Source organism: Prinia subflava, chromosome 14 (assembly GCF_021018805.1).
Source record: "Prinia subflava isolate CZ2003 ecotype Zambia chromosome 14, Cam_Psub_1.2, whole genome shotgun sequence".
NCBI classification, from domain to species: domain Eukaryota; kingdom Metazoa; phylum Chordata; class Aves; order Passeriformes; family Cisticolidae; genus Prinia; species Prinia subflava.
The window spans coordinates 17,494,608-17,520,625 of record NC_086260.1 but is presented as its reverse complement, the minus strand read 5'-3'; the positions used below and the strand labels follow the sequence as shown (position 1 = coordinate 17,520,625).

The following is a 26,018-nucleotide window of genomic DNA, read 5'->3' as shown; positions in this document are numbered from 1 at the left end:
GTCCCCTGTCCAGCCTGCAATGCACTTCAGGGAAAGGGATGGAGCCGGTGAAAGGAGAAAATAAACACACCATCTACACACGTACGCAAGTGTCAAACGCCCTTTAGTGGTAGACAGAGGTGCTGCCGGCCGGGCGGCCCGGCCCCGCCCCAGCCCGGCGGTGCCGCTGCTCCCGCAGTACCTGCCCGTCAGCGGATGTGCACCATCTCCTCCAGGAAGGGCGTTTTCATGCAGCCCGTGCACAGCTGGTCCATCCAGAGCGGAGCCTCGTGCTGCAGAGGGGTGCGCCGGGGGTAGAAGGTGAAATTCACGTCGTAGTTGAGCAGGCAGCTGATGGAAGCCATGTAGATGTCGGAGAAACGCACCAGCCGGCGGGAGAAGTACGTGGGGTTGTGGAATGTGCGGAAGATGCTTCCGAACTGGGGGTTGAACAGGTTCTTCGTCAGAGACCTGAGAAGAAAGAGATGGTGTTCGGTAGCTAAAACTGAGGTCACAGATTCTTCCCACTCCTTTAGCCCTCGGCCACTCCCTGAGCGTTAGGGATCACCCCAAGTACTGCCTCCCGAGGCTGTGATGCAGAGCAGTCCCTGTGCAGTGAGACTGATGAATATTCAATACACTCTTACTCCACCTGTTATGTGACAGCCCAGCAACCCCTCCCAGCATTCCCCTTTCCCAGCCTGCCTCCAAACCAGTCCAACCCCCCAGGCTGCAGGACTGTACTGCTGCATGGCCCCCAGAGGCAAGTGACACCAGGCAGAGCCAGAGTACAGCAGCTGCAGCAGCATTATCCCCAAAGCAGGTTACAAAACAGGGCCTGGGAGCCCCTAAGAGACCTCACAAGTGAGGGGGGGAAATGCTCACCTGATCTCCTGCCGTTCCTTCATCCACTCCAGCAATACTTGCTTTGACTCTGCATCCTGATACATCTGCAAAGACAGCAGTAGAAAGCATCACATCCATCAGTCCTGCAGGCCACAGCTCAGCTCCCTGCAGTTTCCACTGTAGCTCACAAACCCAGAGCCCACTGCACCAGGAGGAGGATGAGAGATTTTTGAGAACCAGGCAAGATGGTACATTCCCTCATCCCCATGGTAAACCCAAAATTCAGACTCAGAAGGCAGCATAGAACCTGTCCTGCTCAGCCAGGAGCTGTTTACCTGCATTCTCTCCAGCAGCCCAGTCAGAGCCTGCTGCCAGGTCAGGGAGTGCATGTACTGCTCCGTGTTTATGATCCGGATCTCCGTCTCCAGCTCAGGAACGATGGCTCCAGTCCTCCAGCCATGACGTAGCATGAGGTCCTGGAGGCCAGGATGAAAAAACAACCAAGAGTTCAACATAAAGATTGAAAGCCAAACAGTCCTGGTTCCTAGAAGACTGTTTGTTCCCATTTTGCATTCTCAGGAGACAGCTATCCATAGCCTGTGCCAGTAACAACCAGCTCCTGGTCACTAGGATCAGTTGCATGAAGCACCTAAAAAGGTGGGATCAATACAAGCTGCTCTCAAAATCACACTTTACCCACAGAAAGTACTTCAGGAGCCTTTTCTCCAGTGCTTCCATCTGCCTGACAGCAGTGGGGAAGCCTGTGTGTCCTGTGGGGGGACACCCAGCACAGCCCTGAGCACTCAGAGCAGGTCCTGCCTCATCTCCAGCCCCAGCAGCCGTGTGGGATCGCTCCCACGTCCCTGGGGAGCAGAGACATTTCACTCACCGCCAGGTCGCTGTACAGATGGTCACCAAAGTAGAGCACTTTGGATCCACGCCAGCCCGTCAGCCTCAGGAAATCAAAGAGGTTGCCCTGCAAGTGACAGGAACTCAGAGTGAAACGTGGGGACAGGCCATCTTTCCACATGCAGGTGTGAGCACTTTCTGCCCTTCCCCACCTCACTTCACTTTATTCCCATGTGCAATCTCCTGTGCATCCCTGAGCTTTTTTAAGGATAGAAACAAAGGCAAAAACTCTTCCAAAGAGTTTTTGCAAACAGGGAATTCAAGGGAAATTCTATGGTCTAGGGCACAGCAAGTCAAGAAGATAACATGGTCTTAAAAGGCAACAAAAGGAGGCAGTTTAGAGGCCAAGAGACACCTAAATTGGAAGAACCTGAGGATCAGCAGAAAGAACCCCAGATGTCCTGGGTTTAGTTGTTGCTCTCAGATGATAATGATTTCACCTCACAGGGTGCACAAGAGGGAAGGTGAGCACTGCCAGGCAAGGCTTTTGGAGTCAGGAGCTGTTCTACATCCTTGACCACCATCCCAGCCCCAAAGATTAACAACACCCATATGTCCACAGGGATTGTTTAACCAAGCCAAAGAGCCAGGCAGCCTGCACAGAGTCACAACTGAGTAAAACAAACCCCAAAGCACCAGCTACAGCACAGCACCAAGCAGCTTTCAAGGCTTTCCAAACATACATGCACAGAAGGCACTTCAGGGACTACCCTTCCATCTCCACACAAGCTTTCCACATGAGTCATGAAAAAAAAAAAAACAAAAACAAACCACCACTAGGAAATGAAATGCCCCCATCAATGCCAGCAGACCAGCACAAGCAGTCAGTGCAAACCTAAGAGCCACTCAGCAGCAATCCCTCTGGCCACTCTCCAGTGGCAGGAGGGAGCCAGCACTCCCAACTACCAGCACCAGCATGGCCAGAAAGCCCCCAAACACAAGGCAGCCCCCAGCAGCCACTGGCAGTTTGCTGTATGCACAGCTAAGGCTGCCCAGGACCAGGGTGCTGGCCCTTCTGTTCCTGCAGCATCCCTGGAGCTGAGCACATTTCCCCTAGCAGCACAGGAACAGGACCCAGCAGCCTCTGCACTTCTTGGACACAACACTGCTGCTGCTCACATGAGGGCTGCTCAGGAAGCCACTGGCAGAGAAGGAAAAGGACGACAGCCTTGGAAGGAGGAGAGTCCTCTTGCTGTGCTCCAGTCACCTCAAACAGCAATGGGCCTGACAGTCAGGAAACTCGTGGCTGGAGCTCCACGGAGCCACAGACCTGTTCTGAGACCTCCAGGTCCTGCCCTCCTTTCCCCCAAGATCACAGATCTGGAGAGGGACATGAGTACAGACTTGGCACATACAGAAAACACCACATCTGTTGGAACAGAGGGACTAGAGGGCATCACTTCCACTTCCCAGTCCCTAGGGAAAAACACCAATCCCTGAGGTCTCATTCATGGGATACCCACAGCAAAAACCTGCCATCCAGCCCTGCTTCAGAGGATAGGAACATCTCAGGAGCCCCTGGCAACACCACCAGCACAGGTCCATGGGCACTAACACTTGCCAGAAAGAAGCATATTGTGGCACTCCAAGAAACTAAAAATCCTGGAGACAGGGTGGGTTACAACCAGGACACACACTTCCTCACATCCTAAGAATCACAGTTAGGCAACAACCTTAATGCAATCAGATAAATATAATTGTGGGAAAGAATTGGAGAGAGGCCCAAAACCCCACCCAGCCCACCTTCCTCCCTCATCTTTTCCCTTCTTCAGTGCACTATTCACTTGGGTGTGCAACCTGTGGCCACAAGATGTAGGTGGGTCAAGAGCAGGATTTAATGCAGCAATAAACTCCATGGGTGAGGTGAGCCTTTCTCCTGAGGCAGCTGCTAACCCACTGGGAATGAGCTCTACCAGCATGTTCCCAGCTCTGGCTCTTGGCAGAGGATGGGACACCAGCCCAGCATTTGGCAGACCAACCAGGCAGAGGTTTCCCAACAGCACTACTCAAGGACATGACCTACTCTGCTACCACGGGTCAGGTCCCAGCTTCTTGACCTCAGTCTCACTAACAGTTTCTTCCCGTGGGATTGGACAGCTCAAATAATCAAGAACAAACCGTCCTAAAGCCAGAGGCAACTTGTCTCAGGGGACAGACCAGCTGCAAGGACCACAACCAGGGCAGCAAGCTCACCAGAGCTGCAGCTCATCTTCAGACAGGCTGCTCCTTCCAGAAGGGGAGTCAGGAGCCAGGTTTTGTGCCCTCTTTGATGCTTTGCAGCCTATTTGATCACCCGTGTTTCTTTATTCCTTATTTCTTTATTCTACACAAGTCCACCTTTTCCAGCCTTATGGAGAACAATTTGGAGTGAGGTGTGGAAGATCTTTGCATGCACAGCAGGTTTCAGAGAGCTGTGCCTTTTTAGCCTCAACTACCCCACTCTTGGGAGACCCTCCAGGACAAGTTTCAGGACCAGGACAATCAGAAGAGCTGAGGGAAAAGTGCTCAGTTGGCCATGCTGAACAATCAGAGCTGACCTCCTAGGGTGAAGGTTTCATTGTACACAGGGGCAGGGGACATTCACTGGCCCCTCCCACACATCCAGGGGATGTTTCCCTACCACCCCATCTCACACAAACAAGGCAGCAGCAAGGAAAACCCAACCTGGCAGAGGTAACTCAGCACAGGTTCCCTTGGGCAGAAAAGCAAGGACCCCACACCTTAAGTTACCTGGCCCTGCTCTGCCTTTTCCTGCTTGTCCCTGTCCCTCCATCCCCAGTGCCAAGCCCATGCTGAAAGCATCCTGGGGGACAGTGTCCTACCTGAAAGCATCCTGGGGGACAGTGTCCTACTAGGCCAGTGAGAGCTCCTGGGGACAGAGGGCATCTCCCACTGCCCACAGCCAGCACAGAGCCCTGAGTGCTTCTTCTTACAAACGCCCTCTACCCACACAGGTGCTCTTTTCAAGGACTTCTGTGTTTTACTTTTCAGACACCAAACATGAACAAGTGTCCTACAGCAGAACTCATCACCTCCCCTCACCCTGACCAAGCAGATTGTCCTGTTTTTCCAGTGATTTCCAAAACTGCAGGTGTTTTATAAGTCCCCACCATTTCAGACTCCTGCTTGACATCCCTTATGCAACCATTCACTTTACCTCTTTGTAGATCTTTCCCTTCTCCAGCTGATTTATTTTGTCCCACTGCAGTGAACCTTTATCATCCAGTTTTCGAAAAGGTCTGGGAAAAAATAGTGGGAGATGTCAACTTCTTTTGATTTTTGGTGATTGTTACCCAGCAACCAGAACATTTGAATCACAAAACTTGTTTACCTATGTAACAACTTTAAATAAAAGCTCTACATGAGTTTAAAGTGACCTGCTGGGCCTTTAGCACTATTTTCTCAGGGGAAGAGAAAGCATGAAAGGGAAATATCTTTTCAAAATGCTTCCATTGACTGTAACCACTTCATGCCAAACAATTCTAACCCTAACAATTCTTGTTTTCACATACAGAGAGGAGTAAAATAACCATAATGACTCCCTCTGAAATGCCAAGGCTACGAAGGCTTTGCCATGAAACACTTTGTGTGCTCTTCCAACTTGGTTATGCCCCAGCCCAACAGAGACCATGGAATGCCCTAATAGGATAAAGCAAGTCTGCAGAGAAAATGGAAGCAGTCCCCATGCTGAGCTCACCAGGTGAACTGAGCTGTCTCCTGTTTTTCCTGAGGGCTTGCCATGACATTCTCCACTCCATGAGTGGATCTTAGGCACCAGGCAGCCACAGGTTTTATTTCCAAGAGGGCCAGATCATCACAGTTCCAGGCTGTACTTGTAAAGCACTTCACCTGCAGCCCATGAAAAAAACCTTTACCAGGCCAGCACAGCTTATAAAGCCATTCCATTCCATTGGTTTACTCCAGCACATACCAACGGGCTGGGTAGTGGAGGAGGAAAATCCACACAAAGAAGAGAATAGACCAATCCCCCATCTGAGCAGACACAAGTTCCCAAAGCAAAGAAGCCCAAGAGCAAAGTAAGGACAGCAGCCTGTCTATTGGCAGCTCCTAACTGACCACAAAACCCAGCTGCCACGTACATTGGCTTCCAGAGCTGCCAGTTCCCAAACAGCATGGATCCAGTACAAACAAGAAACCCAGAAAACCTCAAAAAACAAACCACACAGATACTTGCTGTGGGGAAGAGGAAAAGGAAAGATTTTGTCCCACTCTCAAGACAAGAAATGGCCCTCTCTCATGCCAGTTTTAGAAACACGTTTTCTGCTTGGCTCTACACATTCTATCCACTTATTCCCAGACTGGCCAATTCTTGCCTCCTCAGAGAGTATCTGAGAGAACATTGGCAGGCTGAAAACCTCCTGGAGCTGGACTGTGCTTAGCTAACCCTGCCTTGTGGCAGGCCAGAGGAGCAGTTCCTGCGGGGAGGGCTGCAGCCCCGGGCAGGCTGCCTCGCACACGTACTTGCGCCGGTCAGTGAAGAAGTTGGGCTTGTCCGCTTGCACGATGACCATGTCGAATAAATCCCGCCAGTTCTTGCCAACCATGTGCTTCATTCCTTTGTCCCTGAGGGCAAAGGAATGGAAAAATGAACAGATCCAGTACTCTTCTTTTCACCCCACATTGCATCTTTACAACAGTGTGCCCTAAATTCACTCTTATTTCAGTAACAGAGAAAACAGAGATTTGTGAACCTCCCAAGGCAGTCTCATTGTATGAAGTATTGATGTTGTGCTTTATTTCAAGCTGTCACACATTTTCTTCTGCACCACTGGAAGCCAAGGGAAGTCTGTGATACAGCAGACACTGCTAGAGGCAATAGAAAGTGCCAGCTCTGTAATGTTGTGGCCAGCCACAGCCTTGTAACTTCTTCAAAAAGTGAGGTCAATGCTGTGGGTACAACACTCACCACAAACAGTTCCCAGAGAGCTCCATGACCACTGCCACAAAACCCTGTCCCATACAAATTCCAGGTGCTCAGAGGAGGGAGAGCTCTGCACAGCTCTTGCTGTGCCATGGTGACCATTGATGAGCAATAAAGGTACTCACACAAAGCTAAAGGGACTGTTTGTGATGAGGAACAGCTTCTTCTTGTGGTTCACCAGGCGGTTTAGCACAGCATAGATTTCATCCCCATGCAGAATATACCGTTCTGTATCAGAGTGAAACACACAGCATCCATCAGAACACTTTGGCATAAGTCATGACCACGTTTCTATAAACCAAGCCAAACCTAGCCCCTATACCACTAAAGATGCAAAAGGTCTGAGTTAGATCCACCTCAGGCAGGCAGTGAGCCACCATGGTGACAAACTGGTGTTCCTCTTCAGTCCTATCTGAAGAGAAAGACTGAGGAAGTGACAAGTGAATTTGGCACCAGAGCTCTATTTAACTCACCCATATCTTTTTCTATCCATTTGTACATCACTCCTTTCACATGAACATCTCTAATTGCATCCTAAAAAAAAAAGCAGGGGAGAAAATGGTTCAGTTTTACAACACGGCATTCCTGTTTCCCAGCATGCAAACCTACTGCCACCACTGAGGACAAGGGCAGTAATGACACATCCCCTCCTTGCCGAATTAACAAAAAATTAACAAAAATCATTGCAAAGCAGCAGAGCCTGCCCACCAAGGCTCACCACGATGCCAAAAGAAGAAGAGGGTGACTGGCTCAGCTGATGCAGTGTAAGGGGTGAAACCTCAAAACTTATCTGTGAAAGCACAAGTTCCTTCCTGCTCTTGGAAATGAGCACTTGTTACCCCCACTGGTTCTGAGGCAGTAAAGACTGTCCCACTCCAAAACCATTTACTGTCTCAGACACCAGCTGGCTTTTCTTCCTCCCTGTGCCTGTGAGGGCTCTGCCAAGTGTGACCCAAAGGACAGGAGTGTGGCCAGGGTGATCAGCAGCAGAGGAGAGCATCCGTGATCACAAGGTGCTCCCCACAAGCCAAGGAGGGCACAGCTCCTAGCCCTGGGTGACCACTGTGCACAGACAGAGCAGAAGCTCCCACTAGGAGGGTGGCACAAAACACAGCTGGGAGGGAAGCAAGTTAAAACAGATGTTGTCAAGGGCATCCAAATATCCTCTATTTTCCAGGCCAGAAGCCAAGATTCAGCACATTTTTGGACACACCCAACTGAGATTCTGCCCAAGTCTCCATCCAGCAAGATATGCCAGACCCACAAAACCATTTCCAGAGCAGTAACACAGTTTGCAGTGTAAACACATGCAAATGCTTGTTTGAACAGCACCATTTTCATCTCTGAAAATTTACCCACGTAAACAAATGCTGCCTTTCTCCAGGACCCTTAAATTCCTGTTACACTGTGTGTGCCCCTTCAGGAGCTGCCCTTTCAGACTGAGTCCCACATTCACCACTGACATCACTACAGTGACACTTGCCACACAGTCAACTGGTCTCATGGCAGTGCTGGAGAAACCTCATGACCCCTCAAAAAATTTCCTTCAGAGTTGGAGAGAATCACAATTTACAACTTAAAAGGGGTTGATGAAGGTGGAGGCATTATCACTTCAAAATGGAGTTTTAGAAGCTTCTTTCCACCATGCGGATTTGAAGGGCAAAAAGGCAGAGATCACATCTCATTGCCTTATTGGAAGGAATCTGAACAGAGAGCAGGAGCTCTAACAAGAAAACAACTTTCTCTTAACCAGCACTGTCACTAAAAGCAAGCAGAACTTTGGACTTGCATCAAAACTACCTTTGCAAAGAAGAAAAGTTTCAGTGTGCTCCTTCCTGGAACTCCTGCCCTCCAAAAAATAAAAGAAGGGAAAAAAAAAAAAAAAAAGGAAAACGATAATGTTTCTGCAGGTAAACTCTTGGAGTGCTAGTAGGTGTTGAACAGGACTCAAAAAACACCTCCAAGGGGAAGCAGGGTAAACTGTACATTCTTGCTCTCAAATATGAAGTGACCAAACTGGTGTGACAGAACTACTTTAATTACATGACAGCTTCAGCCTTTACCATAGCCCAAGGTCTGCCCTTTTGATTCAGTGCAGTGCCTGTAGCACTTAACCTGCTCCTAAACACACAGGCTGCATCAGCAGTACCACCAAGAGCTCCAGCAGGGTGTCAGGTTAAGCCAGTGCTGTCCTAACAGCTGGGCTGTGCAAGTCCTCTGGGACACCCCTCTGCAGGCACAGAGGCATCTCTGTGCTCCTGTTCACAAAGCATTTCTTTGCACTTGAACTTGGGTACTGCAAAGGGTTAAGTTTTGCAAAAATGTTTGTTTATCCTCATTGTACAGGAAAAAAGCAAGAACTCTTCTGGTGAGGGCACATGATGGTCCCTAATTTCACTGCCACAGATCTTCCATCATAGCTCTCTTCTTTGCCTGCTTCAGTTGTTCCTCAGGGATGAGCACATTATCCACCAAAAGGACAAAGCCAGGATTAGCACTCAGGAGTCTGAGGGCTGCACCACATCAGTTGCCCTGCATTGGATATGTATCAGCTGTGGCAACCATCTCCCTGCTCTCAAGAGTTCAATTAGGAATAAATCCATTTGACCTCAAAAGAAGGTTCAAAGATACTCTGCACAAAAGGCCTCAGGAGTCAGCTGTACCCCCTCTTCCCATTTTCCCCACCCCAAGAGAAGAAAAATCCAACACCTTTGAAATTCATTAAGGTCTTGTGGGAAAGGGGCTGGCACGTTCCTATCAAGCAGCAACAGAAGGTCAGGACACAGAGCTGACAGGTGGATCCTTATCACAAAGCAGCAGCACAGGCACGGAGCTCCATTTCCCCAGGGAGCCCCATCTCCCTCCCAGAACTGAACAGCCAGTGGGTGAGTCTAAGACTCCCACAAGGTACCAATCAAAAACCCTTCTCCCTGGAAAAAGGAGTGCAAGAAGGAAAACGTGTTGTCTGTCAGCATAAGTCACCCTGAGCAGCAATCTCGAGCACTCACATCTTGTCTACAGCATTAACTAAGAAGTTAAACAGCCCCAACAATGCTGATAATCCCACACAGCCCTTTCAAGTGCCACTTAGCACCTCGGAGTAAATGACACATGAAGGCCACAGTCACCCACTGGATCAAAGCACTCTGCAGCTGAAAGGGGTACAGGATTCTCAGAGCAAGAAAGGGCAGATGTTTTACAACAATCACTGTATAAAGTAAACTGTTTGGCACATGGCTAGACCAAGACTCTTTGAAAATGAGATACTAAGGCAATTTAACGGTTTGCAGAAGCAGAAAACATTTACACAAGCTTTGTGACATATTTCCCATGGAAGGACCTTCAGCCTAAGCAGCCTAGGCACTCCTACACGAGGTACACCAGAAACAGCAGCTCTGTAGTACAGACAGAACCCAGACACGTTCTGAAAACACAGCTTTGAATATTCCCTGGTAATGCTTTGATCTAAGGGACAGCAGAGCTGTCACATCAGGCTGGCTGCTGCCAGCCCCTTGGGTTGGGTGCTGCAGAGCTCACAGCTCTGATGTGCTGAGAGCTGTGGGGCAGTTGACATTTCACTTACAGATATGTCCTTGTAGAGATGCACCTGGTCAAATTCAATGCCATGATTGATGAAATAATCAATGACTGAAGAGAGCAGTGTCATTTCAGGAAGAGAAAAAATGTCCATAAACTGCTTAAGTGATGGACCCTGGAAAGCAAAAAACAAAAGGGAGATTAAACCAAAAATACTGGGAAAAAATAGAAAAGCCAACAAACAAACTCATATCACCCAGCATCATCTGAAGGATATTCCAGGCTAACAAAAAGAAAAACAACAGTGTGGGAAGTCCCAGCCACTCCGCAAGTAGCCCTCTCTTCTCAACCAAAACACCAACCTTGGAGAGAGAGGTGTCTCCTTCACATAAATCATTAAATTAACTCACCATCACTAATACCACAGGGTAAAGATGAAGGAAGCAAGGAGTCAGTCGCAAGTATTTTTATTTCAACTCCTGCTTCCCACCTGGACTGTTGGCATTAATACAGGTGCCAACAGACAATGCTCCAGCAGCAGCAGACAGCCTTGCTCTGACAGCATAACAGTCCTCTGCTACAGCAGCAGCCTTGCTGAAGGTGCCACACTGCTCATCTCAACCAGGCTGTGACACTGGACACACCAAAGCTGCTCAAACCATTCCAGTGAGGTTTCACAAGGCAGTGTAAGAGCTCCAGGGAGCCATTTGTCAATGCCTGTCTGTCACTACAGAAAACCCAGAGGAAAAAGAACTCCAGCCCAGCAGAAGTCAAGTGGAAATGGTCAATTACATCCTGACCAAGGAATAACTCCCCTTGCATTAGGCAGAGTTGCAGCTCTCACACAGATTTGGTGTCGTTATTGCCTATCAATCACAAACCTATCAGCAGGCCAAGGGCCAACTTTGGCCCCAGAGAGGCTCTCCAGTAAAATAAACTTTGTTTATTCTGTAGGTACCACCTGTGCAGAGGACTGCAGTGAGTCTCCCTTGCAAGATGAAGCTGCGATCAATTTTTTCATTTTCTATCAATAAAGTTCCAGACTAGAATGGGGACAGTTACTGAGGTCCTGCACATGGAAAGCAATCTGGGAAGCACACAGACCTCCCCATGAACCTGGCCACCAGCAGTGCCCTGGCAATCCAGTTCCATCCTGTCTGTGCACGAGCTTGGAGCAATCCAGGACTGACAGCTGTGAAGTTGCAATGCTGTAGGATAATACTGGCCCCTTCAGAAAGTGTTTATTAGAGCTGTGTGAAGGACAGACATGAGAGCAGCACCCAGGAAACCAGAGAAGGTGCAGATGGTGAAAGCTGACGGGGCCCCTGCTGCCTAAGGCAAACGTGTGTCCCTGTCATGCCAGGGTGTGTAACAAGAGAACATCTCCCGTTTAGTCTGGCTGGGTAAGGGCTGAGACCAGCCCTGTCTAAAGGCAACACCTGGGGCAATACAAACTGGGGTCAAAAGGGCAGAGGAACAATAAACAGCATTTTGCTTGAGGTGTATTATCAAAAAATGCTGCAATCAAAAGCTATGTTGGTGTGCTGAGGGTTATATAATTTCCATCCACCCAGCACAGGACAATTCCACCTACAGCAGAAGACAACACAAAGGGCCATAAACCACACACCGTGGTGCTGCTCAGGATACTCACTGAATCCTTCCAACACTTCTGTCCATTTTGATGTCTGGTTGCTAAGGGAATATTTCTCCCGTAGCAAAACCAAAAGTTTCTGTAAACAGCCTTCATCTTTTTTTTCCTGTTCAGAGATTCTGGGAAAGAAGTAAGAGGGACAAAGACAGGCAGTTCCTACTGAAATATCTAAGTATGGAATTTAGCAGAACGCAGCAGAACAAGGACCTGTCCTACCTCTCAATACCTGAAGTACAGAGGAGACAGGTAAACATTCAGTGTTAACAGCCAAGATTTACCTTGTCAGCTCTGATTTATTTTTGTGCCTTGTGTCATTTTTCTACAGGGCAAGCCCAATCTCTCCCAATTCCCTTTAGTGGCCTTGACTTCCTTAGGCAGACACAGTGACAGGAGTCATGACAGGAATTGGACTGTGCTGTCAGAATGTTGCATGTGCTTTTTCTACAACACCCATGAGATCTCCACCTTCATTGCAGGCCATCACATGTAAAGCCACACCTGCTGCAGTGTCAAACCCTGGAAAGGTCTGTATACACCTACTGCAGGTGTTGGGATGCTGGCAGCTGTCCACACACTCCTGCTAACACAGACCCAGGAAAACCCTTAAGGGAGAGTATTTACACACTTCAGCCATATCAGTCCCACTTCTCTTGTTGCCTGTTAGCGACCTCCCTGTTGCTCATCCAGCAACATCAGCATGGCAGACTGAGCAAACAAATCAAAAGCCCCTGCTAAAGACTCCCTCCTCACAACCTCACTGCAGCTGTTCACACCAGCAGTCATCTTAACCCTTCTTTCATCTTTCTCATTAATGTGGGAAAATATGCCCCACTCAGTGGCACAGGTTGAGCAGATATTCCTGAATGCAAATGCCATTAGCTGTAAATGCTTTTGTTCTCTTTGAGATCCAGCTATTCGTTCATGGAGTCCATTACATTACTGAGAGAGGAGATTCACCTCTTCACAAAGACTAAGCTGATATCTCTACTTCTGTGGCCAAATTTTTCTGTACCAGCTACAGGAAAGAAGAAAGGACCTGGCACACACAAAGCACAGAAAGGGACCTCAGCATAAACACCTGGTCCTACAGAAAGTCACACCTTGAAGCAGGTTTCATGTTTACGATTATTTAATAAGAAAGATGAAATCATCTCAAGTTTGGCAGGAGTGAGGAGAGTTGCATGGAGAAGGCCAATTGAGGGCAGTTTACTGACAGAGATCAAATTCTAAACAAAAATGTCCTGCTTCAAAGCTGGAAACATCACTGAGCTATAAACAGAGTATATACTTATCCAGAAAGCAACCACTCAGATTAATTGTTCCCAAGAGAGAAAGAGAAAAATCAAGAAGTGACCCTGCTGGAAACTTCACAGAGCAGGCTCTCAGGGGTATAACCAGAGGAAGTGTGCCCTTCTCCTTCCAGCTTCCCCTAAGGCACAGGAACTAAGGCAAGACACAAAGCAGTTCTGGGAGAAGGGATGTGAACGGTCCTGCTTGGCCACTGCGCCACAGGAGACACTTAAGGAAGAAAAATCTCTCCTAACTTCCTCTAGTTCAGGCAACCAAAGGATTTTTACAACTCCTACAGACAGAACGTCAGTATTTTACTACTCCCTACCCTCATAGACTACAACCCTATAAATAATACCCCCTAAGCAGTTCTAAAGGAGTGTGGAGGGAGATCCTTAACATGAAGGGAAAAAAAACCCTACCAAAATCAAAGAGAGCAAGGCAGTGCAAGCACCCTACTGCTGCTCCACACAGAGACCCCCTCCCGAACAGCTCACTGCAAACAGAGCACTGCAGGCTGCCCCAGGAGCTAGATTTGGCCAAGGAACAAGCAGGGATCATCTCCCTATCAGTCTTCAAAGCCATTCAGCTCTAGGCCAATAGCCCTGGTATTTAGAAATGCTTTGCAGATGTCTTTCAGATGCTAAACTGCTAAATAACCTCTGGGGCATATTCCCACTAGAACAAAAACATACACTGCAGCTCACTGGGGACCGAGCCTTTCCAGGGGAGGCTGCAGTCATTTACATGTGCATACAATTCCCTCTGTTTTCCAAGCTGTTCAAGAGCTGCTGCTGCACCCCAGCTGCCGAGGGCTTACAGTACCTTGCCATAGAAGTCACTCATCTGGTACAGGGGGATGTGCTGTGTACCTCCGTAGAGTTCGATCACCTCTTCATCAGGCACCGGTTTGAGCCCTCTAGACACAAAACAACAGAGTTGGTCAATAATCACCAATCTGCACAACGCTCCAAACAGTAGAGAAAAACAGGACAGGGCAAACAGGCTCTTTCCTAAAACTCCAAAATTCCTCCTGCTCGAAAGAGACAGGAGAGACAGCTCTAAATATTCACATAAAATCTTTCTCAAGGCATTCTTCAGATACCTCGTTTGCTCCTACAAGTTAATTGAGGGGCTTTATCCACATTCCAGCAGAGTCCAGCCACAGGCTTCTCTGTCTGCTGTCAATTTGCTGACAGGACTGCCCCCCCAAATCAGCCCTGCAACCTGACTTGGGCAGAACTGGGTAATTAACTTGGTTTGGAGATGTTGCTTCCATGAGATACATCACCTTTAATAAAAAGGTGTAGGAAAAGAGCTTGCTGAAAATGGGATTTCCTTCTTATTCAGTTTTCCTAAACAAGATCTTGACTAAGATGATTCAGCAGAGAAGGCTGTTTTTCCCAAAACATGAAAAACAGGAGTTTGGATATCTGTGCAGCTCATAACATCAGGTTATCTGACTGCTGCAGGTTTTGCCTCTTGCACAATTTTGATGAGTGTTTGCTCAAGGAGTTTGCAACTTTCCCCTTCTCCTTTGCTACTCAGTTATGATACAGCATCTGAGAAGTTAAATGTTGCCTCAGTTGTGCTGAACAGCAAAGGACAGTTTAGAAGGATACTCCAAAAAAGATAGTTACAAAAGGACACTAGGGAAAAAAATGAAAATGTGTTTTCACTAAAAATCTCTTTATGAAGCTGTGAAGTAAAATATGGGGCAGTACAAACCCCCTGGTTCCATCACCCCCCAAGCTGGCACTGAAATAAGCCAATTCTCTCTGGTTATGAAACTCCCTTCTTAATATTCTTAGAGTGTTTACTGTAACTGAAGCTTAACAGCAAAAGGGCAGAGAGCAAGGAAAAAAATCACGTTGGCCTCTATGCTCAGGAAATACAACATAGGATTTACAGGAGATTTGCTATTGATATTTATAAATTACTACTTCTTACACACCAACCCCACTCCTCTTTGGGGCAAGGTGTTTTCTCAGTCTCCAGTCTTACTGGAGTCTTAGGAGAAAAATTTGCTCTGCACTGTTTCAGCTGCTTATTCCAAAGCATACCCAGCTCTTTTTGGAGAACTAAAGGGAAAACAGGACAATCTAGGACATAAAGTGAGCCCAGATTCTCATGCATTATTACTTATTGGCATGTATGTGTTGCCTTAAGATGTGATTTGCACACCCAGATCCCTCTCCAAGGCACAGCAGGCCACTGCTGGGATACACTGCAGCCTGGAAAAGCCAGGCTCAAGTGTGAGCCACATACAGAGGAGCCCTTTCCTATGGGCTCTGTTTGCTCTCAGGTGTTACCCAGCCATGCTGCAGCTGAAACACCACGCAGTGTACGTGACCAGATGTGCTATTAACCATTACAAAAAGCTCCAGGTCTTCCCACCCACACCTGGCTTGAAACGCTTGAGAAAAAAAAGAACTCCCTGCAATTATATGCCAGGTAAGCATTTGAAGCAAGAGCAAACAGGATCAGCCAGACAAGACTGTGCTCTGCTAAGGAAGGAAGCAGAACATATGCCATGAACATACACTCAGATGTAGAAATCCACTTTTGCATATATAAGCATTTAGAAAATGATTTTCAGAACTGACAGACCTATATGCAGTCCCCAGCTGGACATAATGGAAAGCATCGATCTTCATCAGAAGACTCTGTGACAAGGGATAGATATTTACTGTTAGAATTAGGTTATTGTTAAAATTTACATTGAAACCTTATTAAATTATAAAGTTCCACACAAATGACATTCAGAAAATAAAGTTAAGTATAGCATCCCACATCTATGCACTTTAGACAGCACTTATTCTCCAGCTACTTTTAGACACTCTTATTCATACTGTGACTTTTTATTGGCCTCTCTGGCAAAAGACCATCTTTCTATGAGCCAGTCTCTTACATCCCAGTTTGTAGACAGGGATGCAGTTGAAAAACAGTGACAACAATATTTCTGTGACTCAAGAGTGTGTATTCTTATCTCCCTTCAAGAAAACACACATTCCAAAGGAGCTTTGTGTGCACAGATCTATTTCCCCCCACATTCATCCTAAGCAGAACTAAGTGGGCAACTTTTAGTTCAGAGCACAGCTGCCCCGTTATCTTCCTCACACAAGAGCTCTTCCCTCCCCAGTAGACATTAAAGGAAAGATGTTCAGAAGCACACCAGGCTGGTAACAGAGCCATCTTTGCATTTTTACTATCAGACTCCCCTAATCATGAGTCATCCTTCTCCATTCATCATTCTCAAGCTGCAACACAAGTCCTTGGGCATGGAAAGCAGCCCCAGACTAAAACCCACATCATTCCACAGCTTGCACAAGGAACATGGCATCAAGCTTCTTTATTAAGGATAGCATATCAGTGCATCTTGTTACACTGTGGGCAGACCTCCCAGTAATCTATAAGGAGTGCAGGCAAATAACCTGAAAGTTTTACTTACACAGGCACAACCCAGATTTCTGGGTGTTTTGCAAACTCTGACCCTGAGAAAAGAGAGTTCTCTACTTTCTACTCACTCAAAGGCTGCTTGGCTTGGCCAGGCCACTCACCCGTGTTTCTCAGATACAGCAGCCAAAGATTTAAACAGAGAAAGAACCTTCAGTTTCCCACAGATCTCCTTATTGCTTGGTGAGGTCAGAGGTGTGAGTGGTCTGCTGGATGCTGTCTCCACAGTTGGGACAAAACACAGAAAATCTCTGTTTTTCCTTCATTTTCTTTTTTCCCTCCTGCTGGAGAACAGCACACACATTCCAGCCTGCACTGCCTGCTTCCCTGAATTTGCTCAAGTTCAACACATGAGACAGCGACTTCAGTGAAGGAACTTTCTCTGCTGTGCTCCCAGCTGACTGCCTGGCTGCAGCAGCCAGCATGACATCACTGGGCACCAGGCTTGCAGGGAATGGAACCAAAGCACTGAAAAGGGTTAAAGTTAATGCCTGCACTCCCCTTGCCTGTGTTCCTAAGAAGTATGCATCTCAAGTAGCTTGGATCTTATTCCAGGCAGTCCTATTATTCGGAGTGGGGGTGGGGAAGGCTTCCTAAAGCATTCTCCTGACAAGTCATTTCTATTATTAGAGTAAGACATTATGCCTCTGCTCCTGGCAAGTACTTGTAGATGCAGGATTGAGTTTTGTTGTTTAAATTTCCTGAAAGACAGAAATGATCACATAAACAAGCTCAGTTTTCTATTAATTAGCCTGTGGAATTAATTGACTTAAATTGGCAAGGCTGTTTACCAGAGGCCTTTGCTAGAATGTCCAGTTCTGCTGGAGGCCAGGCTGGCACAACAGACCTCTTTCCTTAGGGAAGAACCCGAGCAGTGAAAAGCACAGCCACACCGACTCACTGGTCATGTGGTGACAGATGTTACTGCAAGCAATGACAAAGTGCCTCCCCTAAAAACAGAACAGTGGAAGACAGAGCCCAGGAGAGTGACCTTTGTACAGCTTACCTTCTGTACATCGTAGTGAAGCCCACGTATGGCAAAGCCTGGAATGTAGTCGTACTTCGCAAGCCTTTCCGGATACTGGGAAGACAAACGGTGACATCATTGGAGCATAAGCACCAGATAATCAATAAATCATTTCACCTCTTGAGCTCGTTTAGTCCTGCCTAATTTTGCTCCCTCAGCAAAGAAAGTGGATGAATGGAATAAGACAAAGGACTGGGATACTCCAAACTAGTTTTTCTTGAGTAAGACACAGTAGTGAAAAGCATCAGATTCACTGATGCAGTGAGGACACTTCTCTTAAGCTCCACTCAATGCATATATTTGGCAAAGGCTGGCACTGCAGAGCCCCTCTAAACAGAAAGACACGATGAGAAAAAATGCATAAGCAGTCCCTCATTGCAAACAGGGTGTCTGTTCTGGGACGTGCTCTAGGGCATCATCCCATCCACCAGCACGTTCCAAGTCCTGCACAGCCTCATTTGGGCCCAGGTTTATGTTCAGCCTCCATGTGCACCTCCAAGCAGCAATCTGTAGGCATGATTTCCATAGCTGAGTACAGCTGACCAGGGCTTTTGCACTAAGGCTCCCACTCCACATTTATAAAACATGTCAAATTATCTCAAAGGAAATTAATTCTGCAATCAAAGATTGTGAAATATTTAATTTATCTCAATAATCAAGTAATTGACATGTGTGCACAATACCTGCACAGGCATGTCTGGGGCATTGCCATGACAGCAGCAAGCTTAACTGAGTGGAAATTCTTAGCACCTCATTACCTTGAATTGTTCTATGAGGATGTCTCTGGCAGTGTTGAAGATCATGGAGTGTAGTAAATTGGAATACTGTGCTAATGTGTAATCGTAGTCAAAGCCATAGATCTCCACATCTCCCAGGCTGATCTCATTGTTAGCATAGATGGCGGCAGGGTTGAGGAGGTTGCAGACTCCCGGTGGAAGGAGATCTGAGAGAAGGGAAAGGGGAGAGGTTAGAGAAACTGAGAGCATTACTGAAGCTTGGACTTTTTCTTTGGACCTGGCAGCAGCTGGAAATGCCACACAGCAGCAGCAGAGAGCACAGAGCTGCTGTCGAAGGCTGCTGCTGTTAGCTCACTCCATCTCCCCACGAGAAAACACACTGTGAAACCTCTGGCTGCACCTGGAGATAATGCTCTCTGTCCATCTGCACAGTCAGGCTGCCCTTTGCTGTCAGGAAACTGCAAAACAATGCCCCCTGCTCTCTGGCCTACATGAAGCAAAGCAGAGCCGAGGTTTTGAAGTGTCAAATTTCTGTCTCCAAGCAGCTGCAGTTTCTGCAGGCTTCAATGTGAAAGGCAGCTGTGATAAATCACCAGATAAACACACATCCCTCACTTAGAGCTCGCACAAGCAAACAGGCTAACTGGACTCTTGGAAAAGTCTGGATTACTCCAAATCAGAAATTTTGAGGTTTGCCTTTTGGCATTTTGTTTTTCACTGAAGCAACCAGACTAGAGAAATCCTGCAAGTACCGTTAACACTTTTTAAATTTTTGTATTAATGGGCAGGAAAAACCAAAGTTTTGTACAAACACCTACATGTAAAAAATACCTCGCACTAAGTTACGTTCCTGGAGCGTGCAATGCTGATAGCAACAAGTTATCTGCTTTCCTCTGATAAACAGCTGTGGACAGCTCAGTCCTTGCTTGTGGTTTGTCACTGCAAAGCAGGGTTACTGCTCAAGATGCTTGGGAATAACAATTTGCTCCCCAGACCTAGAGAAAATGGGTTAAGTGAGCAAGCAGCTAAACTGCCCATGTATAGACCCCTTCCCAGAGCCAGTCCAGAGAGGGCTTTTGCTCCATTGCAGTGGGAGGGGCAAGACCAGATCTTCTCACAGGCTCCTGCTCCATGAGAACTGTCCCTTGCAAGAAACAGCAATAAAAATAATTCCTTCTAGTAGGTTGCCTGGTCACAACCACACTGGGGCACAAAGGGGAAGGAGACATTTCCTCCCTCCTCAAAGAAGGGTAATTTTCTCTTTGAATGATAGAAGAAGAGCAGACACTTTCCAGATCCTACTCAGCATCAGTGGGTCGGAGTTTTTCTTTTCCTACCTTAACTTTTGGCTTTTAGCAAGCACCCCTGTCCTGGTTCTTTAGTGCTTCCTTGCTATAAAAGCAAGTTCCATCTGTGTCTAGGACAAAAAATACATTATTAGAAAGAGATACCAGCCCTTCTCAATAAAGACTTTGTCTGAGATTATAACAGAATTTAGGCAAAAGTCTGAAGTTCTTTTGTGAGCCCTAATTTAGAGAAGTAACCAAAGAAATAGATTCAAATATTTCAAAATGTTTTTTTTCTCCAGGAAACAAAATCACTATATAACAAAACATACCCATCCTTCTCTCCCAACTGACTTCCATTTGGCCTTCAGATATAACTCACCCGATCATGTGGAGAGGAATCACTAGAAAATAAAGCAGCACATTAAGGCAGGAGGGCTGACTTACTGGCTACACACCAGGAACAAAAGCTCTCTGTCAGTGCTCTGCTGGTGGCAAAGTTCCTGAAAGAGGCTTAGGAGAGAGGATGCAATCCAAATACTTTCCACTGAGATTTTAAAAGATGGGAAATGTAAATAGGATTCAGATGATCACAACTTTCATCCTTTAATCATAAATGCTCTTTGCACCACAAATAAACAGAGTTCCACTTCCTGTCCTCACCTCCAGTCAACTTGTGGAAAGACTTTTGTCTAAGCTCACGCTGGGATTTGCTGGGTGTTATTTTTCTTCCTCACAAGGAAAATGATGACACAACCATAATCACATCTCAGGGGAAATGTGCAGAACTTTCCTCTTCTATTAAAGCTTTTTTTTTTTTTTTATGACAAATGCACCCAACTTGCTGCTACAGTGTCCTTACAGAGAGGTCAAGCTCTTCCAGCATTCCCCTTTTGCTAACAGATTCAGGACAACACATTTTGATAGCCTGAGAGCATCACAAAATACCATTGCCTGAATCCCACCTCTCTTTTCACACAAGACAAGAGAATCTTCTAGATTCAACCACACATGCCAGCCACAACTTTTGCAAAAATCAGGAAAAACTAAGGGAGCAGTAGAATTTTGTAACAAGGAGAGGGAAGTCTGAGCTTCACCAAGCAAGTACTATCAGTGATGAGAAGCATAAACAGTGACTGTGCCACAGCAAAATTTATGAAGTACATTTGGACCCACTGAGTGAAGCAATGCTCCTCCCTGCCAGCCCCAAAGGTGCAGAGCCTCTCTGCTGTCCTCTGACAGCCTCTGACCCCCCAGGTCATTTTCCCCACCCATGTTTTGTCACTCACACAGCATGTTCTCTCTTACCTCCTAAGGGCTGAAAAAGGATGCACATGCCAGCCAAAATGATTTACACCCACTGCCTCACACACAAAGTGTTCTCTACGTTCACTTCCCAAGCACCACACATCTCCTTGCTGTTTCCTATTTCACATCACTCACAACTCGCAGCTTGCTCTGTCCACCCCATCATCCCACATCTTGAATTTACAGTAATTTCAAAGTCACTGCTCTTCTGGGAAGGAGGAAATCTCTGAGGTTCAGTCTCAGAATCAGAGATTCATGATGCACATTTGTCTCAGTGTAAATGTCCTTTTGCAGCATCCTCCTCAACAGAGCTGTAGGTCTCTATCTCCTTAAACTCAGTCTCCAAGCAGGTTCCAGCTATAGCAGGGAAAAGACGTAAGCTGGGAGCACAAACAAAATCAATTTCAATACAAGAAGTCAGACATGCCTCAGGGTTACCAAGCCAGGCTTCAAGAAGCTTGTTTTAATTGAGTTTGTTTGGGGGTTTGCTTTGCTTTTTTGTGGTGTTTTGCTTGTCTGCTTTTCAAAGATAACCTCCTGGGTGGTTACCAATCCTTAATCAAGTCCTGGGCTGCAGGCTTGGGCGCTGCTGCTCTGCACGCACGTAATCCACCAGGGAGCTTTGTCTCAGATTTCCTGGCATTTGTCAAATCAAAACAAACAGACACCCACCAGAAGCTCCTGAAGATGCCATTTTTCAAGACTGATAGCTTTTGCTTTTCCTCTACCAAGACACCATAACAGATTGCTGGACAGATATGATAAATTAAAGAAAATAACCACATGAAACAAAACAAAAACCACTTCTGGTTATTAAAAAGGAATAATAATCCCAAGTACTCTTTCTGTGTGGGTCCTAACTAGAAAGGCAGACAATATTAGGTTAGTCACTGCCTACTCAGCACTTCACCCAGGAAGTCTGATCTAAGGGAGAAGCAGTGTGAGCACATCGGAGGACAGTGTGGAAAAAGCTGCTCTTGCACTGGATGCAGCCCCAGGAATCTGCCTGTTCACACAATTTGCTCCTGTTTGCAACTCTGATAGTTTTTAGGGAAGTGCCTGCATGTCCATGGCACATGATGAAATTCAGCAGCAAAGGCAGACCACAAGAAAGCCTGTTTGATCTCGTGCGTCTCTTACACCTGGGTGTAAACACAAAGTAAACACACAACATCTTCATTTTCCCACTGTGAGAACCTGGACAGCTGCTTAAATCCCAGTGTCTCCATGAGAGTACAGGCGTCTCTTCCCAGGCAATAAGCTACACTGTTAGAAAGCAATAACCCTCAATCCCCAACAGGACAGCAGAGGTGGAAACAAAAGCAGCCACTGGAGACACCATCTGGCCCCTTCTGATGTGAAAAACGCTCTGGGCAGGAGGTGCCAAGCTCGGTCTCCTGCTTTTCTGAGCTCCCGGGGTGCCAACAGCATCCTACGGGAAACGCTCCTGTTATCTGAGCCTCAGCTCCAGCTTGTCAGTGAAGAATTACACACAGACAAGGCAACTTATCCCTATCTCTCACACCCTTTGTACTCCCAGAAGTCCAACACAGCAGACATCTGTACTGGTTTCTTTGTAAGACAAGCAGGGAAAAGAAGGGTACAGAGAAGCAGATGGCCACCATCCTCTGTGTTCCTCATGAATCAAAAAGTTTCTCTTGTTCACACTAAGTTGCTTTCTAAAGACAAAGTTTTCCTCCCTTCCAAGTACCCCTTTCTCCTCTTGAAGTGTTGTTTTGCGCCACTTCCTGCAAAGCACTCCCACCAGCCAAAGCAGATCCTTCTACCAATAGGGTAGGAAGGGAAAAATACTATCTAAAGACCATTTAATTTCAGAGGAACCATGTCAAAAGACCTTGGATTTATGCCATTATGTCTAAATATTTTGGGATTTCCTGCCAATGAAATCTACATTAATTAAAAGCAATATTTAAAAGTATAATTTAATTCCAAGATGACATTTTTAAAATATACAAAGGCACTAAAGAAATGCTACAAGAGTTCTTCACAAGAAAAAATGCGTTATATCCAAGAAAGCAGAATTGGGAAGTTTACATATCTGGTCACTCTTCCAGTTCTGGCTGTTCTCACATTTAACCATGCTCAAGCTTGTCATGCAGAGTCAAGAAATTTGCAGATATTGTAAAAGTTCCAAGAAGAGCTGAGTTAGCACAGCCACTGTTAACAGATTTGCAACACCTAGGAAGAAACAAACGCTTATAGCCAAAGCATCACTGGCTTGGCAGGCCCCTTGTTTCAGGGCTGGATGTTTCCTAGAGTGCAAGACTTCAAAGCTTACTGAGAGGGCTTATCAGCCTTCCTTGACATTTATCAGATCAGAAAACAGCAAGTCTTGCTCAACTCCATCCCTCTGACTAAGGTGAATGTACTTTTCCTTTTGCCAGAGGAGGAAAAAAACCACCCCAAGTACAGCAAGTGCCTCAAATTTCTAGCCTTAAATTTTTACAGGTAATGAAATTTGGTCATAAGAGTCAGTGTTGCAATAGGCAGGAGGGATAAAGAAGAGAATGGTTTCTCTTGAGTCAACACAGAGAAGTTTTACCTCAGAGGCACTCTTTGAGTAGCACTGTTGTGCTGTCATTTGTGTCACCCCATTGCAGCCTGGCACAGCACAGAGGTGTTTATATGAACTTCTTGTGCCTCTCTCTGGCCCCAAACCTGCACCACCACTGAGTTTTACTGCACAGAAACTAATCCTGCACATCCTCCCCTGTCCAACTCAGCATTTATCGTGCAAAATGCAACAGTGCTCCATGGTCCTAAGCAAGGGCTGGTCTGAAAACACACAATGAACTCTCCTGGCAGAGACCTCTCTCCAAACCAGTGGCAATAATTGACAACACGGGACAAGGGACTGCACTGAGGTGGCGTTCCAGAGGGGGAAGGAGAAGGAGGCACCGCAGGAGTCTGCCCAAACTCAGCGCTGGCAGTACTGAGAGGCCAGGCACATTCACCTTCACACCAGAGTCAGAAACCAAGCATGAAGGAACAGACTGATGACACGTTCTGCACAACTGTTTAGTCATCAAAGCAACAATTAAAACCAACCTGGACAAACTCTGTCTCTTCCTGGCAAGATTTGAATAACAGCACAGTCTTGAAATTTTAGTTCGGGGAGCCACTCTTTAAACAAATGAGGGCCTTATTCAGTATACCTGATGGCTACCTGAAGGTTTGTGAAGGGTCTGCTCTGTAACACTTGGGCTACTTCATCAACTTCATTTTGCATTTATTCCTGGTGATTACTGCTCCACCTCAATTAATAACTGTGCCTCTTGCATCACAACAGAGCTGCATGAACACAAACTCTCACGATCTCACGTAGCAAACCAAGCATTTTGCCAAGAGACCGTGACACAGCCCATTAACACACATCTGCATTGATGGCTTCAATCCCATTATGGAAAAGAAAATAATGCCTTGGAGAATAGCAAGGTCCAAACAGCAATACAAGCATTGCAAATTGGGATTTCTTTCAAGCAGTGGGGCTAAAAGCACAACTCAGTCTTTAAGGTATTACCAAAGCTCTCATCCTGGAATGCAGCAGGCTGAGCACCTCATGGATCAGAAGCCAATTCCCTTACATTTGCACATCATGAAGGATTCGAGATTTTATGCCACATCCAGTGGACTGGAAGATGGGGGAGGAAAGAAAGACAGACCTTGCCAACCTCAGAACACGGAGGAAGTTCTTCCAGATGCCTACGGCTGACTGCTGTCCTTATCCAAGCCCTTAGGTGAACAAAAGCCAAGGGAGAGTTCTGTAAGGGCAGGCACAAACTCACACTTCCTAGCTCTCTACAGTGCTTACCTTCAGTATTCCAAGAATCAAGAAACCAACAGGAAAAGGTTTCCTGCCCTCATGGCATTAAAGCTATTTTTAGGAGAGTTTCATACAGTGGAGGTCTGCTGCTGCCACAAAGACCACAATCCTGTTTTACACGCAGACAGATTTGGTGAGCAGTCTGAGTTCTCTCCTCGCTTGGCAAGGTTTCAAAGTATCCGACAGAGCCAGGTAACTTCTTGGTCAGAGAAGCAAAAACGCACTCGTGAGCAGAAGGTGTGCCACATGTGGAACACAAGCCGAGCTCAGGAGCAGGAGCCATCCCAGGACCTGCAGCATCAGTGCTCTCCAGGCTCACCCTTGTGCCAGGGGCGACTTGGACTGGTCACCCCTTCATTGAGCATCCCCATCTATTTGTCCTAGTCCAACCGCGATTCCGTATGCCAGCCAGGACAAACCGAAGAAAAAGGCAACAAGCCCTTCATTTAGAACATTTGCCCACGATGGAAGGAGGCGAATTATGGAAAACCCCATATACCCGGCACGTCCTGCAACGCTGAGTGCAGGCGGGGAATCTGCACAGAAGGAAGCCCAGGATGGGGAGAGGAAGACCAAGACCAGATTTCAGTGAAATAAAACCCAGAGAGCCGCGGGCGATGGAAGGTGTGGATGGCATCGCCGGGGAGAAAGGCTCCTAAGCCGGCAGCCCCAGGGCTGCGGGGCGGGGAAAGGCACCGGGATACAAAGAGGAGAAAGGAGAGGAGAAAGAATGGAAGGGCCGGCCCGGGCAGGACGTGGCAGCCCCTTACCGTAGACCAGCTTCTTCATCTCGTGGTACCTGGCCCACAGGTAGGTCTTGGTGTCGGCGCCCTCGGCCGGGACGGGCTGGCCGCCGACTCTGCCGGGGGCCGCGGGGTGCTGCTCCCGGGGCTGCCCGTGCCCACCGTCGCCGGTGGCTTTGTGCCGGCAGCTCTGGCAGGACAGCGCCACGGCCAGGAGCCGGGGGGCCGCGCCGCCGCTCCGCAGCGCCGCCGAGCCCAGCGCCGCCATGGCCCCGACGGACGCCGCAGCCTCGGGGCACCGCGCTCGACCGAGGCTGCTCCGCTGCGCTGCCCGGCCCGCGGCGGCACCGGCGGGCGGCCAATCCCCGGTGCGAGGGGCCGGCCCGGGCTGCGCCCCGCCCGGAGGGGCCGGGCCGAGCCGGGCGGGGCTCGCTGGGCGGGGCCGGAGCCCTCACGGGTC

The 26,018-nt window shown here is 47.4% G+C and overlaps 1 protein-coding gene across 1 annotated transcript; it reads right to left on the bottom strand.

Moving 5' to 3' along the window:
* Positions 1-86: 86 nt before the first annotated feature.
* On the bottom strand, positions 87-25,957 carry NT5DC2 (5'-nucleotidase domain containing 2). The gene is made up of 14 exons (XM_063411926.1): positions 25,586-25,957; positions 18,399-18,583; positions 17,620-17,694; positions 15,768-15,823; positions 13,983-14,076; positions 10,260-10,388; positions 7,150-7,210; positions 6,802-6,904; positions 6,217-6,318; positions 4,892-4,973; positions 1,715-1,801; positions 1,161-1,301; positions 865-929; positions 87-450 (listed from the first exon to the last, which is right to left on the bottom strand). Exons 1-14 carry the CDS (start codon positions 25,824-25,826, stop codon positions 189-191), a joined length of 1,683 nt encoding a protein of 560 aa, XP_063267996.1. The 5' UTR covers positions 25,827-25,957; the 3' UTR covers positions 87-188.
* Between the last annotated feature and the right edge of the window lie 61 nt (positions 25,958-26,018).